Here is a 19,706-nt window from a genome sequence, read left to right on the forward strand (position 1 = left end):
CAGCATGGAGCCAAAGCAGTCTTTCGTTGATGGACTTTATGTAGACTCAGTCTTTTGGTTTCAATGAATGGCAGGGCTGCTAGGGTCTTTGGGTAGCACTTTTTTACCTGTGAGAAAAGAAACCTAACACATTTCATTAATGCCTGGCAGTGTTTTGCAGATTTTAGAGTTGCTTGGGCTCATTCAAGCCCCCCCTTTTCTTGGTTGTAAGCCAAGTCTTAGCTGTAAGCAGTGTCTTTGAATGGGGCCAGCGTCTTATCTTTGGACTGAGCTTGCTAGCTATTTTTTTTTAGTTAACTTTTTTTTTTTGTTTTGGCTTTTTTTAATTTACAAAGGAAAGTTTTATTTTTTACGTATATACTTTTTAAAAAATAATGAACACATACATATTGCCATTATACAGTACATTAGTTTTATTATTTAGTGTATGCCATGTACACCTTTTTAGTAAAATAACTTCTATACAGAGCTTTGGAGCAACAAACCAGGACAAGCACACCCACTTTTGAGGAGTCCACTCGGTACAATCTTTGGTGTCCAACCTTTCCTTTTTCTCCAGCCCTCTGGCTAGAAATTTGAGGTAACCAGAAGGATCCCATGTGCAATATGGGGAGTGAGTTAACCTTTCATGTCCTTGCTTCCAAGCAAATGTATTAGACTTTGGTATATCACATTTTCCTGATTTAACCAAACACTTTGTATTTCAAGTTGAATAGAACAAATATTTGCATTTTGATTTAACCCTTCTATTTAATTTTGAACTAGACTGTCTTATGAAAATATTAAACACAACAATTCTGGCCACAAGACAAACACCACAAGACAGGACACAGAACACAGAAATAATTCCCATTGTGCCCGTAAATGCATGGTATGTTGACTGTTGTTCAGCTGGCATCAGGTTTCTCTGATTATTTGAAAGACAAAAGAACAGAGGTCTACCCCTTCTGGGCAGTTAGTCATTGCTTAAAATATTTTTTTTTATATACAAATACTTTTGTTGGTTTAGGAAAAACAGAGGAATTACCCCATATTTCCTTGTATTTGTTGCATAGGCAGCCCAGGTTTCAGTGGCTTCTACCTTATTAGTTAGATAATTAGCATTAGTACAGATGCTTCTGGATTCAAAGCTATTCACAGCTTAAAGATTCTTACTTAAAAAGGGACACAATTAACTTTCCCAGACTTTTGATTGCCTTTTACTTTTAACTCCTGCTTTTAAACACATAGTGATTTGAAAGAAAACACTACTTATAGTGCCCCTTAGAGCCCAATAGGATTTTAATTAAATAGCATGGTAAGTTTGCATTTAATTAGATTAGATGCATGTGCAGTGTATATTTTTTTTAACCCTGCTAAAATATACACTGCACATGGTCTGGGGAAAATGCACATTTCCTTCATAATTTTACTTTTACAACACCAGTTACATTAATTTTTACACAAGGTGTAACTGTTTCTTTTATGCTTACAAAATTTTTATGCACGGCTAGTAAAGTGACAGCTTGACCACACAGACCCAGGGGCACTGTCCACCTCTCTTTTTACCAGATCTTTTATTTACTATTTTGTTATTCAAAAACAAATTCAAATCTTTTATTTTTTTGGCTTTGACTACTGCTGCAGCCACAACCTTTGGTCTTTATTTAAAACATTTTAAATAAAGACCAAAGGTTGTGGCTGCAGCAGGGTAGTCAAAGCCAAAAAAACAAAAGATTTGAATTTGTTTTTGAATAACAAAATTTGTATGCACCCCTAGTAAAGGGAAGAGACCAGGAAGGGTGGGGCTAGTTGAGAAGCCCACTCTCCTAGCTAAATTAGTAGCGAAAAAAGCCGGTGCCCATGGAAGGGATGGTTCAGCGAGAAAAGCAGGATCAGGCCCAAGCAGGCAGGCAACAGATAGAGAGATTGGAAAACAGGTTAAAAACTTTAAGGGCATAGTTAAAAAAAAAAAAAGTAAGTAATTATAAGCATGGGGATTTAAAATCCCCAAGACAATAATTAAAATGGTAAAATCTAAGTTGATTAAATGTCGTTTTAAAAAACAAGCAAGTAATTAAAAAAAAAATAAAAAGTTAACTCTGTAGTTGCTAAAAAAATCAAGCAGTGAAACTTGGTAAAAATGTCTGTAAGTAATCCAGGCAAAAGGTTATTTAAGTGAAATTATTTGACTATGAATAAGTTAGTCGAATTTGCTGAAGCACACTCCTGCTGTGTACAATCTGTATTTTTTACCCCTGCTAAAATATACACTGCACATTTTCTGGGGAAATTGCACATTTCCTTCATAATTCAACTTTTACAACACTAGTTACATTAATTTTTACACAAGGTGTAAATGTTTCTTTTATGCTTACAAAATTTTTATGCACCCCTAGTAAAGTGACAGCTTGACCACACATCCTCTCTTTTTACCAGATCTTTTATTTACTATTTTGTTATTCAAGAACAAATGCAAATCTTTTTTTTTTGGCTTTGACTACCCTGCTGCAGCCACAACCTTTGATCTTTATTTAAAACATTTTACATTTTGTAAAGCATTAAGTCACCTTAAGGATTAAATGCTAAATACCATATTAAACAACACTATTTATTTGTGTCTGGCAAAAGTATTCTCGGTTTTGCAACTTTAAAAAATACCAAGTTCATTTTAAACTTATAAAATACAGATTGTACACAGCAGGAGTGTTCTTCAGTAAATTCGACTAATTTATTCATAGTCAAATAATTTCACTTAAATAACCTTTTGCCTGGATTACTTACAGACATTTTAACCAAGTTTCACTGCTTGATTTTTTTTAGCAACTACAGAGTTAACTTTTTACTTTTTTTAAAAAAAATTACTTGCTTGTTTTTTAAAACGACATTTAATCAACTTAGATTTTACCATTTTAATTATTGTCTTGGGGATTTAAGTTTTTAACCTGTTTTCCAATCTTTCTATTTGTTGCCTGCCCGCTTGGGCCCGATTCTGCTTTTCTCGCTGAACCATCCCTTCCATGGGCACCGGCTTGTTCCACTACCAATTTAGCTAGGAGGGTGGGTTTCTTAACTAGCCCCCACCCTTCCTGGTCTCTTCCCTTAAACATTTTTAGTCACAAGGCTATCCAAGTTCTTCTTTGTGAAGCTTGCTATCTGGGCAAAACGCATGGCTCATTGGCATTTAACTATTTAATTGTTTTTGTGGCACACACACTGCTGTTACGGCATATGCTGAGCACAAATGGTTACATTTTGACAAGTTCCTGAAGGACTGGAACTTGCTTAGCCAGTGCTTTTTTTTAGCTTGAAAGTCCTGTCTTAAGGCTTGCAACTTCCCCTGGGCGTAGGTTTGAGTTGCTGCCTGGTTTATGATTTATGCTTTTAATTGCTTACTTTTAGTTATTAAGTACATAACTTTGCTTTTTTTAAATTTTTTTATTGCCCAGTCCTGCTATGACTGTGGTAGATTTATTTGATACCCTTTCTGGTTAACCGGGGTGGAGAAAAGAATGCTAAACCCCTTTTTGGTTCTTAGACTTATTGCGGCTGAGAGTAGGCATATTTTTAATTATGCAATTTTTAACATATAACACCAACAATACCAAGCAAGCAGACTAGGGACCGAATGGCAGCAGTTCTGCAGAAAAGGACCTAGGGGTTACAGTGTATGAGAAGCTGATATGAGTCAACAGTGTGCCCTTGTTGCCAAGAAGGCTAATGGCATTTTGGGCTGTATAAGTAGGGGCATTGCCAGCAGATAGAGGGATGTGATTGTTCCCCTCTAGTCGAGATTGGTGAGGCCTCATCTGGAGTACTGTGTCCAGTTTTGGGCCCCACATTACAAGAAGGATGTGAAAAATTGGAAAGAGTCCAGCGGAGGGAAACAAAAATGATTAGGGGGCTGGAGCACATGATTTACGAGGAGAGGCTGAGGGAACTGGGATTGTTTAGTCTGCAGAAGAGAAGAATGAGGGGGGATTTGATAGCAGCCTTCAACTACCTGAAAGAGAGTTCCAAAGAGGATGGATCTAGACTGTTCTCAGTGGTACCTGATGACAGAACAAGGTGTAATGGTCTCAAGTTGCAGTTGGGGAGGTTAAGGTTGGATATTAGGAAAAACTTTTTCACTAGGAGGGTGGTGAAGCACTGGAATGGGTTACCTAGGGAGGTGGTGGAATCTCCTTTCTTAGAGGTTTTTAAGGTCAGGCTTGACAAAGCCCTGGCTGGGATGATTTAGTTGGGAATTGGTCCTGCTTTGAGCCGGGGGTTGGACTAGATGACCTCCTGAGGTCCCCTCCAACCCTGATAATCTATGATTCTATGAATCTATGAAAGCAAACATAAAATAACAAGGGCAAAATAAATAGATGGTGTGCATTATGACTGAATTTTAAAGCTTTATTAATAAAATAATAAACCAATAACAGAGAGTGTTGGAAATGCTCCCACATCACTCAGGAAAAAAAAAACATTAATGCCCCAAGCTTTAAGCCACTTTTATACTTACATACATACGTCCAGACTGGCCACGTCTGTGTATAACGTCCAGAGAAGGCGCTGTGCAATTTTCAACTTGCTTCCGCTCTTGAGAGGGCTGTTTTTTTACTCCCTGGGGTTTTTTGTGGTGTTTTTTTAGAGATTCCAGTCCAGGCCGGCTGCCTGTGGCTTCTTCAGCGTTTCCAAACCACGCCGGCTCCAGGGTCGCAAAGGCAGACTGTTGGATTTCACTGGACAGTTAAGCTTTGCAAATGTAATCTCAGTCCTGTAACTTGTATTGCCTTTGATTTGCCTTTGTTTATATTTTTTTTTACAGCCAGCTGGGGCCGAAAGCAGTTTTTCTTTATACTTAGGATGGTCTGCGTTGAGTTTTAACCTTGAACGCAGAGCAACTTTTTTTTTATTTTTGGGCCAAGCTGAATTTTAATTTAACCCTTCTGGTCCTAGAACCTGCAGGTATTTAAACAATTAATCTACGTACATAAAATAAGCTGGGATATCCTTAGGGGGTAAGAGAAAATGCTTAGACTGTCCCCCACCCATTTTCCAATCACACACACACAGGGAGAATGCCCTGTTCGTGCTAGCGGCACAAAAACTAAGGATCTCTCCCTACAGGGTACTCACACAAAAAAGGCTAACAAAAATGGCCACGACGCTCCTACACCTCTTTTCAGCAAAGAGCGTCAGCTAGTCTCAGAGAGACGGCGCTGCTCACTCTCTTTGCATTCAGCAAGATAATTAAACTGTCAATAGCTCACACACAAAAAAAGGGGGGGAAAAATGGGTACCCACACTCCTAGACCCAGGCAGCTTCCTCGCCGGACAATGCCAGGCCTAGTCAGCCACCGTGGGTCGGATCTTTTAAAAATTCTCTAGTTACCGGGCTTGCGTTAGAGTAGTTCTGGTCACGAGCCAAACGACTTCGCAGAGTACTCTGGGCGACTTCCGGTAACTTTCATTCACACTGGTAAACACACAAACACAACACACACACGCACCCCCCCCCCCCAAGGCCTCTATTTCTAAATACCACAATGCATTTGTACCTTATGTCCGGACTCAATACACTATGAGGCGGTAACAACCCCTCTTAAAGTGGTAAAAACCCCTCAGCACCGGTGCATACCTAATGCATTTCCCTTATGCATTAACCTTGTTGGGGCGGCCAAACTATAGTCACCAGTACGGCATACAACTACCTTATTAAAGGCGGCAAATCAGTTCCCCAGTACCGCTCTGCATCTAATCTTGCTGTATTTAACCAAAAGAGTGAGAACTTTGTTATTCTTCTACAATTTGGAGGCTTGTCTGGAATAGCAACGCCTGCTAAAACAATAGCAACTGCTGCGGACCGTTCCCCTTCGAACCCTATGGTGCCAAAATAGAGGTAGGAGACCTTTTAAAATCTCTATTGGGGTGTCGGAGAAGGACTGTCCATTGGGCCGTTTATTTCTTTTGGGCTTATGCCATTTAAACTTATTAACTGTATAGCAAGATTAGATGCAGAGCAGTACTGGGGAACTGTTTTGCCGCCCACAATAAGGTAGTTTGGCCGCCCCCAATAAGGTTAATGCATACAAATACCTTATTGGGGGAGGGGTAAAAAAAATACACTGCACATGTTCTGGGGAAAATGCAAATTTCCTTCATAATTCAACTTTTACAACACTAGTTACATTAATTTTTACACAAGGTGTAACTGTTTCTTTTGTGCTTACAAAATTTTTATGCACCCCTAGTAAAGTAACAGCTTAAACACACAGACCCAGGGGCACTGTCCTCCTCTCTTTTTACCAGATCTTTTATTTACTATTTTGTTATTCAAAAACAAATTCAAATCTTTTATTTTTTTGGCTTTGACTACTGCTGCAGCCACAACCTTTGGTCTTTAACGGTTGTGGCTGCAGCAGGGTAGTCAAAGCCAAAAAAATAAAAGATTTGAATTTGTTTTTGAATAACAAAATTTGTATGCACCCCTAGTAAAGGGAAGAGACCAGGAAGGCTGGGGGCTAGTTAAGAAGCCCACCCTCCTAGCTAATTTGGTAGTGGGAGAACAAAGGGGAAAGGTGACAGGTGGCTGGGTTTAGAGCTGAGCTTTCAGAGACACAGGAAACACACCTGGAACTAAAGGAACAGAGATGGTGAGAGAGAGCCAAGATGGTTTGTTTCCATAGCAGCCTGGCTCATAGGAGCCCTGGCATTGGTCAGCATGGACCATGTCTTAACCTGGCCCAGAGAGGAGTCAAAGATAATGCAGGGATTGGGAGTGTCAAACTGCCCTGCAGGGACTCCAGGGCACAAGTCCCAATCTCGGGGCAGACTGGTAGGAAACGGGGCACAAACCCCAGATTGGTTCTGAGTTCTATACTTCGATTTCAGCAACCAGTATAAGTGTGACCTCCTCAGGCACTAGAACCACCTCAACATGGAGTCACCGACAGTCCCCTTAGGCACTCTGATCTACCTCGCTACCCAGGGGAGCCTCCCTTTGTGACAGATGGTCCCTTACACCAAGAGTCACAGCAGTATGCAGGTTACTGCCAGTCCCAAAGGACCCCAGGCCAATTGTGCCCTAGTCTCTCACCAAAGAAAGAGCATGTAGCCAATCCTGTAATAAACTAAGTAAAGATTTATTAACTGGGGAAAAGAAATGAGAGCTTTTTAAGGTTTTTGAGGTTTTTAAGGCCCGGATTGACAAAGCCCTGGCTGGGATGATTTAGTTGGGGATTGGTCCTGCTTTGAGCAGGGGGTTGGACTGGATGACCTCCTGAGGTCCCTTCCAACCCTGATATTCTATGATTCTATGATTCTGTGCCTCTCTCTATGCTAAAGTAAGAACTGTCAGATTCTGTAGGCCAAGTGGCTAATACATTCTTACCTGGTTTTGAAAAGGCTGCCTGGCATTACTTGAAATATTCACTGAGAGCATTGTTCCCTGAAGGAGTAAAGAAGGAACCTCCCACTGGAGTCTGACTCTGCTGGACTTACTACAGGGAGCCATGGAAAATGACGGGGATTGCTGGCACCCAAAGGCCTAGTTTTGGAGGCCACGGGTCTGCCCCTGTGGAACCGTGTAGGTCCTTGGGGCCCAGCACACTACAGGGATCTCTCCAAAGGGACTGGTTACAGGCTGCAGCATAGACCAGACCCTGTGAATCCATCACACCCTGCCCCAGGGCACCGGGAAGCCACTCAGACTCCAGCCTCCCAGCTGCCTTATACAGAGCATCATAGGATGAGACTAGAATGGAAAAATCCAGTGCCTAGCTTCCATTCTCCCCACATCAATGAGGTCCAATGCCCTGATCCTAATTCTGATCTCCTAAGTCCCAGGATAAATCCAGGGTAACTCCAATAAAAGTAAACCAATGGAGTTATTCCAAATTTACACCAATGTTACTGAGATTAGGGTCAGACTCATACAATGCTGCTTAAAATCCTTTATTTAGTAATGTCTCCCTGTGTTGTTTATTGCCATATCTTAGATTTTAAACAAGTTTTGTTCATCTTCTCTCAAGTGTTTTTCCTCCTTGGACTGTTCTGGTTTCTACCACCAGCAAGTGCCCAGAGGACAAACACAACTGGTAAGTTCTCAGGTTAGTGAAACATAATGCCTTGTGTAAAGTTTTTGTGGCCATAATAAGTAAGTCACAAATAGAGTGTCTGCAATGAAACTGGTATTAGCTTGGCAGCTCTCAGCAGCATTAGCTGGACTCTAATGTGCGGCTTCGTTGCATCTGGGTCATTAGGAGTAGTAGAATGCCCAAAGGGGTGGGTACATCTCAGGTTCTAAACAGGCCCTGAAGGGAAAACCCAGAATTTCGAGAACAGGAAAGATTGGGTGTCAGGGATAATTCCTCCTTCTCTGTGTTCCTTTATTCATTCACTCCCTCTTTGTCCCTCTGTCACTTCTTAGGGTATTCCAGTTTGTCTGCTCATACTCTGTCCCCTGGTGGACAAGAACCTCTTTCTGCAGCTATGTCCCACTGAGAGGTCTTTTAATAGTGTCACTAGGCCATACTGAAAAGCCAGCTGGAGACTTCATATTCTGGACTGCAGTACCTGGAGGTCTGTCAGAAAGGAGCAAGGGAGAATGAAGTAACTCTGGGCCTGTCCTTTTGGCAGCTTCCCCTTTAAGAAGCTGTTAGCATTACAGGATTGCAAATGAAAATTGAGTTCATGATTAATTTCATGTGGAAACTAGAAGCACTGGAAAATCCTACAAATGGAACTAAATTCTGAGAGGCATTGAGGACCGGCAGCCAGGGCTGGCCCTAGACCAAATGGCACACACCCCCGCATCCATTTGTTAAACTTTTAAATACCTTATTTTTTATTGCATATATAGCTCATTTCATGACATTGATGTGTGATTTGTATGCATGATTTATCCCTGTCTCATAAGACTAACTGGAGATACTAGGGTTGCCAGGTGTCCGGTTTTCGACCGAATGCCCGGTCGAAAAGGGCCAATGGTGGCTCCGGACAGCACCACTGACCAGGCCTTGAAAAGTCCGGTTGGCAGTGCAGTGGGGCTAAGGCAGGCCCTGCCAGCCCTGTCTCTGTGAAGCTCTCTGGAAGCAGCTGGCATGTCCGGCCCCTAGGCGCAGCGGTGATCAGTGAAGCACCAGCTCCGCAGCTCCCATTGTCCGGGAACTGTGGTTGATGGGAGCTGTGGGGGCAGCAGCTGTGGGCAGGGGCGCTGCGCAGAATCAGCTGGCTGCACCTCCGCCTAGAGGCCGAACATGCTGGCCATTTCCGGGAGCAGCGTGGAGCCAGGGCTGGCAGGGAGCCTGCCTTAGCCCCACTGCACCACCGACCGGGAGGTGCCTGAGGTAAGCGCTGCCTGGCCGGAGCCCCCACCCTCAACCCCCTGCCCCAAGATGTAACCCCCTTCTGCAATCCAAACTCCCTCCCATTGCCGGCATCCCCTTCTGCACCCCAATACCCTGCCCCAGCCCTGAGCCTTCTCCTGCACTCTAAATCCTTTGGTCTTGGCCCGGAGCCCCCTCCTGCATCCCCAAACCCTCATCCCCACCCCTACCCCAGAGCCCGCACCCCCAGCCGGAGCCCTCACCCCCTCCTGTACCCCAATCCCTTGCCTCAGCCCAGTGAAAGTGAGTGAGGATGAGGGAGAGCGAGGCACTGTAGTAAGTGGGGGTGGAGAGCTGGAGAAGGGGCGGGGCCAGTGTGTTAGTTTTGTGCAATTGGAATGTTGCCAACCGTAGGTGATGCCCTGCTCCGTGTATAGTCGTGAGGGCATGGCTGACAACATTCTAGGAGGCTGGAGGGAAATATAGTTCTCAGAAAATCTGGAAGGTTCCATGAGATCCTATAAAGGTTCACAACATTCTAGAGGCTAGTGAAAAATGAATCCACATATGGAATACCTGAAACATTTTACTTCAAACATTCTGGTTTCCCTTTTGTCTCTAACAACAAAAACAGCACCCTGAGCCCACGGCCCCACAAACCTGGCACCCAGGTGGTTATCAGCAAATCAGCAAAGGTCTGTTGTAGGCAGTGGTGCTACACTGATTTACACTAGCTGAGGATCTGGCCCTATATAACTAAAAGGGAAATAAAGAAAACTTATTAAATGAAAGTTTTATTTAACTTTTTAAATTGTAATTTTATTGATCGGTTTCTTATGTGTGTTTAATAAAAGGTTCTCTCTCTCTTTCTCTGTATATATATATATATTTAATGGTGGTGGTTGCAACAGGAGAAGGTGCCAGTGATAACTTGATACAAGACCCCAAACCACACTTATGTGTTTAATGTTGTAACAGTACAAAAGGGTTTTATTATCACCTCAGCCCAATAGGCCCAAGGCACCTGCCCTTATCAACACAACAGACTAAAGTTCTCTTCCCAGCATTGATTTTAATGGTTAGAGCACAAGAGACTGAGAGTCAGGAAACCTGAGTTTTATTCTTAGTTCTACTGCTGATTTGTGGGGTTACTTTGAGCAAGCTCCTAACCCTCTCTGTCCCTTAGTTTCCCTCTCAGTGCAGTGGGGACAGTAATATTGACCCATTTCCTGGTGGGACTGAGAATTATTTAATGTCTGTCTGTAAAGTGTTTTGAGCTTAGACAGCAGGAAGTGCTAGGGAAGGGCAAACAATTATTCTTAGAGCTGAGTCCAAATCATTAAGTGTGCATCTGGATCTGAAATTTTTCTGTGTTTCCATGAGGGTTTGAATCCAGGATTCAGGTTCTGAACTATTATAAAGACCAGGGACAATCATGGAGTTCAGATCCAGATTGGAACATTCCCCGAAGTCATGTTTGGTTCCATGGCCTTTGTTGGGTTCTAAGTTGTCTAAGTTGTGCTTGTTCATTATTTAAAGTAATGTTTACTATTAATAAAAATATTTTAATGTAGATTAAAAGTATAATGGGAAAGATTTCTAGCTGCATTAAGGTTTTCAAACTCCTTTTCTTTTTTGCTGGGCCTTAATTTTTGGCCTGAACAAAGTTGATCCAGCCCCTTTTACTCTATCTCTCTCTCTCCACCTGCAATGTTTTATTGCTATTTTTCCTTGCAGGCACATGTCAGACTGAGACTCTAGGAAGAGAATTCATCACCTCCTACATGGACGACTGTGGGAACTCTAATCAATTTGAAGTGCAAATTACTGGCTACTTTGCCTTCACTTCAGTGTCTGTTTCCATCTCCAATAACCAGTTTGATAAGAAGATTATGGTAAATTGGGGAGAGATGGTGCGGGTCAGCCTACCAGAGTCAGTTGGAATTAAGGGCACTACCAATTTCTCCAATGTGGTCCTAGTCAAGGCTGACAAAGATATCTCAGTAGTGTCCGTCAGCAACAAACATGTGAGCCCTGAGACCACTGTGCTGTATCCTGTCTCCAGCTTGGGAAATGAACACTACATAGTGACTCCCTCTACAGAATCCTTAGATAGTTACCCAGAGTTCTCTGTTATGACATACCAAGAGCCCAACTCCGTGGAGGTCCATGTGAAAGGCAAGTTACATTACCTAATACAGGACAACTCCACTGGCTCCAGACTGACAATTAAACTCCACGCTTTCCAAGGCATCCAGTTTCAAGGCATAGGAGATCTGTCTGGCACCAGGATTGTCTCAGAAAAGCCAGTGGCCATCTTGGTTGGCCAGAGGTGTTTTTGTAATAACACTAAATGCAACCATGTCTTTGAGCAGCTCCTACCAGTTTGCAGCTGGGGTACAAAATACATCGTTCCTCCCTTACCCAGGCAGAAAGTAGATGAAATAGTCTACATCACTGCTTCCCGGAACACAACTGTGTTGTATCAACTAGGGGAACAGGCAGAGACTGTTACTCTAGCAGGAGGCAGTGTACTCCAGCGTCCTGTCAAGCCCTGGATCCCAGTCTACATCTCTGCTAATGTGGGCATCCAGGTGGTGTTCTACAGCGTGGGTGCACCTCTCCCTAATTCCTCCCACGCCTTTCTGATGAATGTTCCAGATGTTGCCAGTTACTGCCAGATGTATTCTATAAATGCCCAGGAGGGCTTCGAGAACTTTGCCTTGATGGTGGCCAATACATCAGAGACTGGCGCCATCATCCTAGACAATCAGCCTGTAAGGGATGTGGTGTGGAACCGAGTCCCTGGCTCTGAGTTCGTTTGGAGCATGCATACGCTTGCACCTGCCATCAGATCCCATGCTGTGGAACATCCCAGCTCTCCATTTGCGCTCCTGAGTGTTGGCACTGCCGCCATGGACAGCTATGGGATTCCGGGTTCCTGCAGGAAGAGTGAGTAGCATGGGTTTTAAATCGATTTTGACCACAGTTTGTGTCCATGCTGCAAAGAAAACAGTGTCACAACCAGGGAGGCAACCATGGGCCTGGTGTAAAGTCTGTTGATTTTGATGGGGCTCCACTGAGTTACACCAGCTGAGAATTTGGCCCAGCACGGCATCCTAGGCCACCACTAGCCACAGTTACTCCGGCTATGTCCATACTACAGCAGTGACAGCAGCACAGCTACGGCGCCGCAGCTGTGCCTCTGTAGCACTGTAGTGTAGACACTTGGTACAGCGATGGAAGGGGTTTTTCTATCACTGTAGTTAATCCACCTGCTGAGAGGTGGTATCTAGGTTGATGGAAGAATTCTTCTGTCAACCTAATGGTGTCGACACTGGGCTCAGGACACCTTAACTAAGTCTCTCAGGGGTGTGAGCTGCACCGATCTAGTTTCAGCCCAGCTCATGCAGTTAGGCAGACAGGGACTCCCAGAGGGGGGGACAAGAGGGGAATTTGCCCCAGGCCCCGGGCCCCGCGAGCCCTGTCCTGGCGGTGGTCCAGGTCTTCAGCGGTATTTCGGCGGTGGGGGGCCCTTCAGTGCTGCCGAAGACGCGGAGCGACTGAAAGCCCCCCCCACCGCCGAAATGCCGCTGAAGATCCGGACCGCCGCTAGGTGAGTAGAAGCATCGCAGCTCCCCTGCTTTGCCCCAGGCCCCATGAATCCTTTGGGCAGCCCTGTAGGCAGATGCTCGCCAGCTGTTCTGAATTGGTTTAAGAACTGTTGCACTTTTCCTCCTACACTTGGTTGTAATGCCCTCTGGGTACCCAAGAGAATTTTGTGCCCAATTCTTACTTATGCCACTCCTGTGCTTGTGGCAGGGAATAGAAAGGGTGGAGGAAAAGGTAGCTTTAAACCACCTTTGTGCTCTATGCATTCTGGGACCATGGAGGGATGCTGTAATTTACCCTCTGCTTCTCATGGCCCCTGAAAATCAGAAAGTAGCTGTAGCATGGTGCATTCTGACCACATCCTTGATCTGCCTTGCATATGAAGCCAAGTTCACGTAAAGGCCCTTCTACCAGTTCCACACGAGCTGTGGAGGGTCCCTCCACAGGGAACATTCTTAGGAGCCATTTACACCCAGTTTAATCACCTTTTCCAGGCCAGAGCAACATAAGGCTTTTAGTGTAACTGAGGCCTGCTCAACACCTGAAACTTCAGTCAATCATAAGCCAGCCTAAGCCTCAGCATAGGCAACACTAGGTCAACAGAAGAATTCTTGTCTTGTCCTAGCTACCAGCTCTCAGAGGTGGATTTACTACAGCAATGGAAGAACCCTTCCACCACTGTAGTCAGTGTCTACACTACAGTGGCACAGCTGCAGCTGTGCCACTTTAGTGTTTCGAGTGCAGACATACCTTGCTGAGACTCAGGCCTTTTTGAAGTACAATAGCAGGGTTAGAACAGTTCCTGGGAAGAGAAACTTCTCGACTATAGATGTAACAACTGTCATCTTGGTTATCACCAAGGATGAAACCCAGGACTTTGTAACTGTATGACCCACTACTGTTTGAGCTGAGGGATGAACTCCCATAGCTAGGAGCTGTAGCAGAACCAGACCCTCGGTGGACCAGCCCCTAGAGGACACATAACACACACTGATCAATGAGATACACAGACAAAGCTTAAGTGAGTATTAACCAGGTGATGTGTGGACACACACCAGGCTTTTAAGGCTGAATGTATTGCTGACTGATTACAGAGTCAGTTGAAAGTTGTCAGATAGACAGAGCTTAAGGGATCAATGGAGTTAAAGGGAGACAGCACCTGCTGGGTTTAGGTAGATCATCAACTTTGTATTGTGGTAGGAAGAAAATTGCCTTGTGATTTTGGTTGCCTAACCTGAGACCTTAAAGGGGCCTGATTTTCAGAGGGTGAGTGCTCAGCACTTTTGAAAGTCAGGGCCCTTTTAAGAGGTCTCAAATCACGAGACACTTCTGAAAACTTTAGCCCTGCAGATGTTGACCTGATGTTATTGCCCTGCCTCTCTTTCTGTTGCTAGATGTTACCTTTAAATGCCAGACTGAGACTCCACAGATACAAGAGCAGTTGAAGATGTGCAAAGATGTCTTTCTGAAGGTACGTGGAAGGGGTTTATTTGGGTTTTTGAGGGTTTTCACAAAGAGTACACAGAAAACTTTGAGCCTGAGGATTCTCTGTCTATCCAGGGTTTACCACTGACTTCAGTGGGAGCAGAATCAGTCCAACACCAAGTGCTTTTGAAAACTCAACCCTATCATGGTGTGTGACACCCCCACAGTCTATCAGAGTTCTGCAGTTAAGGCACCAGCCAGAGATACAGGAAGTCAGAGTTCGGTTCCCATCTCTGCCCCAGACTCACTGTGGGAATTTGGGCAATTTTCTCAGTCTCTCTTTGCATCGGTTCCCCACTTGTAGAAGGAGGATAATAATCTTTACAAACCCCTGTGAGGAAAGGAAGGAGAAATTCATTAATATGAATGAAAGCTTCAATACTATGTGAAATATCAGCGTGTCTGTGGGCTTCACCACACTTAGCCTTAACATGTCGTAATCTGTAGCATTCCAGTGGGACAGCCAGCCAGCCATAGGTCAAAGCAACATCGCTCTGCAGAACCATTAACCTTAAATTTGGGTGGCGTTTCCATGCTTTCAGAAATAACCCATTTCCTCTCATTGCTCTGCAGGGCAACAACAGTGAATTTTGCTCCTTCGTGAATTTAACCATAGTGAATTTGGAGACCATGTGTGCCCAGGACAGAGCAGTATCATTGGAGGTCAGAGGTTTTGCCCCTACGTGTGTGGGCGCTCTATGGCCAAATGCCCTGAGCACTGGAATAGCAGTTTCACTTTGAGGGGAATTGTAGCTACTCTTCAGAAAAGGGGTGTGTGTGCACATGCTCTCTAGCTTAAGTGGCAGGGGATCTGGGTTTTGTCCCCACTGGTCCTAGGAAGATCCAAATCCCTTCTGGGGGCAACACAGAGAGAACCTAGATGCCTGCTGATTTGTTGCAATGTTCTCTGGCACCTACACTGAAGGGACCAGGGATGAGGAGGGAATGACAGGGCATTAGCCCTACCCTGACGTCAGCCTACTGTGGAGTCCTGAGCAAGCCTCAGTAGCCTCACTCGCTCTGTAAAGGGCTCCCTCTTTGAGAATGCTGCAGTCCCTCTGAGTGGGGAAGGTCACTATGAACCTGTTTGTCCTTAAGAGGGTCATTGTTCCCCTGGGAGTCTGAAGAATGTGACTCATAAACCACTGAAATCCTCCCTCCTTCTCAGGGTGTTTCCTTTCCCAATCCCAGGAAGTTGCTGGCCCCTTTGGTTCCTTCCTGAATAGCTCCACCCTCAGTGCTGGTGGGAACGAGAGCAAGAGGGAGGTGGCCGCCGCCGTGACGTTCCTCCTGCAGAGTGTGGAATTGGCTGCACTGACGGCTGCTTTGAAGTCTCCAGGGATGAAGACCCAGAACGTGACAACAGAGTCTATGGGTGAGGAGGATAGGAGGCTCCCACATCACCTGGTGGCGGTTGTGTGATGTGGGGTTATACTCTTTTCAGTGCAGAACACCACTGCAGCCTCCCTACTCATCTCTCAGGGTTTATAACCCAGCCATGGGCAGCAGGTGCACGAGTCATTGAGAGAAGCTAACCATTGAGAGAGACTAACCCCCAGCCCCACCCATTCTGCCCAAGGCCCTACCTCTCCCTTTCAACCCCCTTTCTTCCGCTGGAGCCCAGAGCAACCCGGCCCCCCACCCCTGCACTACCCCAGCGTGCCAGGCGAGCAGCGCAGCAGGAGCACCCCCAGCCCTGGAGCTCTGGGCAGCAGGATCGTCCCCAACTTCAGCGCTGGGTGGAAGAGCAGGCAGCATGACAATGCAAGGTCCCGACCCCAGCCCCAGCCCCCCAAACCCTGGGCCTTGTGAGCACCAGCCCCAGCCTGCCAGCCCCAGCCTCTCAGCCACAGAAGAGCAGGAAGGGAACTGGAAGCAGGCAGGAGGGGACCTGGGGGCGGAGCATGGGCGGGGCTATGCCAGGCTGTTTGGGGAGGCACAGCCTTCCCCGGCCTATGCTACCCGCCAGCCATAAACCCAGCCCAGGGGCTTTGCAGCAATGGCAGCTGCCTGAGAGGGTTTTAAAAGCAATGCCAATCTCCTGTCGCCACAGGCAGCTGCCATTGCGTCCTCCTTTCACTCCCTGCCCCAGCAATATCCCTTCCTGCTGCTTCCCCTGCTAAAGCGCGGAGGTGAGGCAGCAGGGAGAAGTTGCCTTCTGCCTCTTGGAACAGTGGCATCTTCATGGGGACGCAGGGATGATGGATCGTAGGAGGTCAGCCAGAGGGGCTCAGGGAAACACAGAGAAATGGAGGTGAGGAGAAAGGGGTGGGGAGTGGTGGGATTCCGAGAGAGTGGAGCTAGGGTTACCATACGTCCGGATTTTCCCGGACATGTCCGGCTTTTGGGGGCTCAAATCCCCGTCCGGGGGGAAATCCCCAAAAGCTGGGCATGTCCGGGAAAATCGGGAGGGCTCCGTGGTGCTCGGCCGGGGCCGGTGGTGCGGGGCCGGGGGCATGGTGCCGGGCCGGGAACCAGGGGCGCAGTGCCGGGCCAGGGTCACAGTGCCGGGCCGGGCGCGGGGCCGGACGGGGAGCCGGGGGCGCGGTGCCGGGGTCCGGGCCGGGAGCCGGGCCCGCGGGGCCGGGGAGCCGGTCAGCCGGGCCCGCGGGGAGCCGGTCAGCCGGGCCGGCGGGGAGCCGGGCCCGCGGGGAGCTGGTCAGCCGGGGAGCCGAGCCCGCGGGGAGCCGGGCCCACGGGGAGCCAAGGAGCCGGGGGGTGCGCCGGGCCGGCACCCCAGGGCCCGAGCCGACCCAGGCTGGAAACGCCGGGGGGCCAGCCTGGGCCACGCCTCCCCCCACACCCCCCTTACCTGCTTCAGGCTTCCCGCGAATCAAATGTTCGCGGGAAGCAGGGGAGGGGGCGGAGACTTTGGGGAGGGGGCGGGGTTGGGGCGGGGCCGGGGGCCGTGGAGTGTCCTCCATTTGGAGGCACAGAATATGGTAACCCTAGTGGAGCTCCAAACCTGCTTTGCCCTTGCAGCAAGAGGCTTTGCCATTTCCCTCCCCAGCTATCGAGACGCTCCTCGTTGTCCCGGCTGCAGGTCCCTGTGATGAGGTCTTCAGACTGAGAGCTCTGAATGAGACAATGGACATTCACTGCGATACGGTCACCAAAGCAGCCACAGAAGGTACCATCCTAGTGCTTCCCAGGCACTCACCCCTTTAACCAGACACCAAACCCCAGCCCTAGTTCTCCCCTTCCTCTCGTCCCAGGCTGGCTTGCTTGCCTCTGTTTTCCTGACACTGGTGTGGACCTTGTTGGCTGAGCCGGTGTTTCTCAGGCCACTGAGCTCTGCAGAGCCCTTCATTCCTGGTTGTCCCACAGCATGAAAACTGAGCAATGTGTGGGGAAGGGAGGCAGGGAGGAGAGAGAAGCTTTGATGGGATATGAATTGGTCCAGAGAATGGAAAGATCAGAGATCCGTTGGCCCGACACATGATGTTCTGATGATGAGCCCAGCTAGGCCCCAGGTTGATGTGCCTGTCTTCCTGGAATGGAACCAGGATAATATTTACCAATTTTACTCCTGTTTTCAGGCCAGTATGACCTAACTGGGACTGGTTCTTAATTCTTTATCACCAGGGAAAGCTCCTCACTAACAAACCCTTCTGCCTCTCCTAATCAAGAAAAACTATGGCTTCAACCTCAGTGCCTTTCACGTCGGGCTGTCTACCTAGCTGGATAATGTGCAGTATGGGGGTATGATTTTTAAAGAGCACTAACGTACGGTGCATTAATTGGTCTGTAGAGACCCTACTAGTGTGCACTAAAGGTTCCCTAGTGTGCTCTAATATACGTTAGTGCACTTTAGGAATCACACTCCCATAGGGCACGCCAGATGTTTCCAACACAGAAGTGCTTCTGTGGAAGAAGAGGGAGGAGGCAACATGCTCTAGTAGTTAAAGCTCAAACTGCTAGCCAGGACTCCTGGGTTCTTTTCCCAGCTCTGCCCCACACTCACTGTGATCTTTGGTACCTGGCTTGCTCTTTCTTTGTCTCAGTGTCCCTGGCATTGTGATGAGGCATCATTTCATGTTTTCAGATTCTTGGGCTGTTGCTTTTATTTCTTACTTCACCCTGGACTCCATCATTGACAAGAGATTTCTCAACGAGGGAGATCTAATGGCTGATGAGAAATTGAGAAATTTTCACCTGAATTCCAGGGTGGTGAGTGGGGCTGTCGGAGATGGGAGGCTCATGAACCTCTCCAAACCTGTGAACTTCACCCTGCGCCATAGACAGGTGAGTGTAGATCCTTTTACTTTGCTCTGTGCCCTGGGCTCCAGCTGGTCACTTAAAAGGTGAGTCTCCTGAAAGGCGTCTGAGTTGTGTTGCCTTTCTGGACTGAGAAACAGTTATCTGAGAAAGAGACGGCGCTTCTTCAGTCCTGACACGGGGGCTGTTCTGGGGAGGACGTTACATAGGGTTCACACCAGACCTGATTGGGTTATGATTCATCATGTAAAATGCTCAGGAGTAACAATTGTTTGGCTCACCCCTTAGAGCAGGAATAATTGGAAGGCATCTCCCTATAGCAGTGGTCCCCAAACTTTTGAGGGTCGCACCCCTCCAGCCCATTCACACCCCTCCCCCTGAGCCAGGGCCGGGAGCAGGGCTGAGGCTGGGGGCGGGAGTGGAGCTAGGCTGTGGTGGGGGCCAGCAGCTAAGCCCATGGCCAGTTGCGGCTCCGCTCCCAGCCCTGTCCCTGCCCCCATCCTGGGCTGGGAATGGACTGCAAGGGACTGGGGCTGGGAGTGGAGCCATGCTGAATCTGGGGACGCTGCCAGACATGGGGCTGGAAGTTGGGGATGCGGCTACTGGTGGGAATAGAGTAGAGCTCAGGGTGGGGAGGGACAGGAGGGGCTTCCATTCCGCACCCCATGGGGGCTGACCCAGGACCAGTCATGTTCTTTTGAAGGTTCCTCTGTGTTCCCCCTCCCTCCCCCCAGTTTGAGGACCTCTGCCCTATAGATAGCAGAGTTCAGGGAATCAGTCTGAGCCAGGGCCGGGAGCGGGGCCGCAGCTCAGGGGCAGTGGGAAAGGACATGGACAGGGTAAGGGGGCTGAGGCTGGGGCCGCAGCTGGGTTGGGTCTGGTGCAATGAGCAGGGCCAGAGCCATGGCTGGGGGCTGAAGCTGGGGGCGAGAGTGGAGCAGCAGCCAGGCTGCAGTGGGAGCCAGCAGCCAAGCCCATGGCCAGGTGCAGCTCTGCTCCCAGCCCCTCCCCTGCCCCCTGCCCCCAGCCTCGGCCCTGGGCCGGGAATTGAGCCGTAAGGGGCTGGGGCTGGGAGTGGAGCCATGCTGAGGTTGG

General features: G+C 47.6%; 1 protein-coding gene across 2 annotated transcripts in view; it reads left to right on the top strand.

Moving 5' to 3' along the window:
- LOC128828173 (adhesion G protein-coupled receptor E3-like) overlaps positions 1-19,706 on the top strand; it is a 32,555-nt gene that overhangs the window by 3,015 nt on the left and 9,834 nt on the right. The window contains exons 2-9 of one of the 2 annotated variants that reach the window (XM_054012604.1): positions 4,619-4,935; positions 8,001-8,066; positions 11,034-12,248; positions 14,303-14,379; positions 14,967-15,056; positions 15,585-15,768; positions 17,404-17,523; positions 18,439-18,638. In XM_054012604.1, the coding sequence (XP_053868579.1) occupies positions 11,081-12,248; positions 14,303-14,379; positions 14,967-15,056; positions 15,585-15,768; positions 17,404-17,523; positions 18,439-18,638 (1,839 nt within the window). In that variant the 5' untranslated portion in view covers positions 4,619-4,935; positions 8,001-8,066; positions 11,034-11,080. The remainder of the gene's footprint in view (positions 1-4,618; positions 4,936-8,000; positions 8,067-11,033; positions 12,249-14,302; positions 14,380-14,966; positions 15,057-15,584; positions 15,769-17,403; positions 17,524-18,438; positions 18,639-19,706) is intronic. The other variant, XM_054012603.1, reaches the window with a different exon arrangement.

This window comes from Malaclemys terrapin, chromosome 23 (assembly GCF_027887155.1).
Source record: "Malaclemys terrapin pileata isolate rMalTer1 chromosome 23, rMalTer1.hap1, whole genome shotgun sequence".
In the NCBI taxonomy this organism is placed as follows: domain Eukaryota; kingdom Metazoa; phylum Chordata; order Testudines; family Emydidae; genus Malaclemys; species Malaclemys terrapin.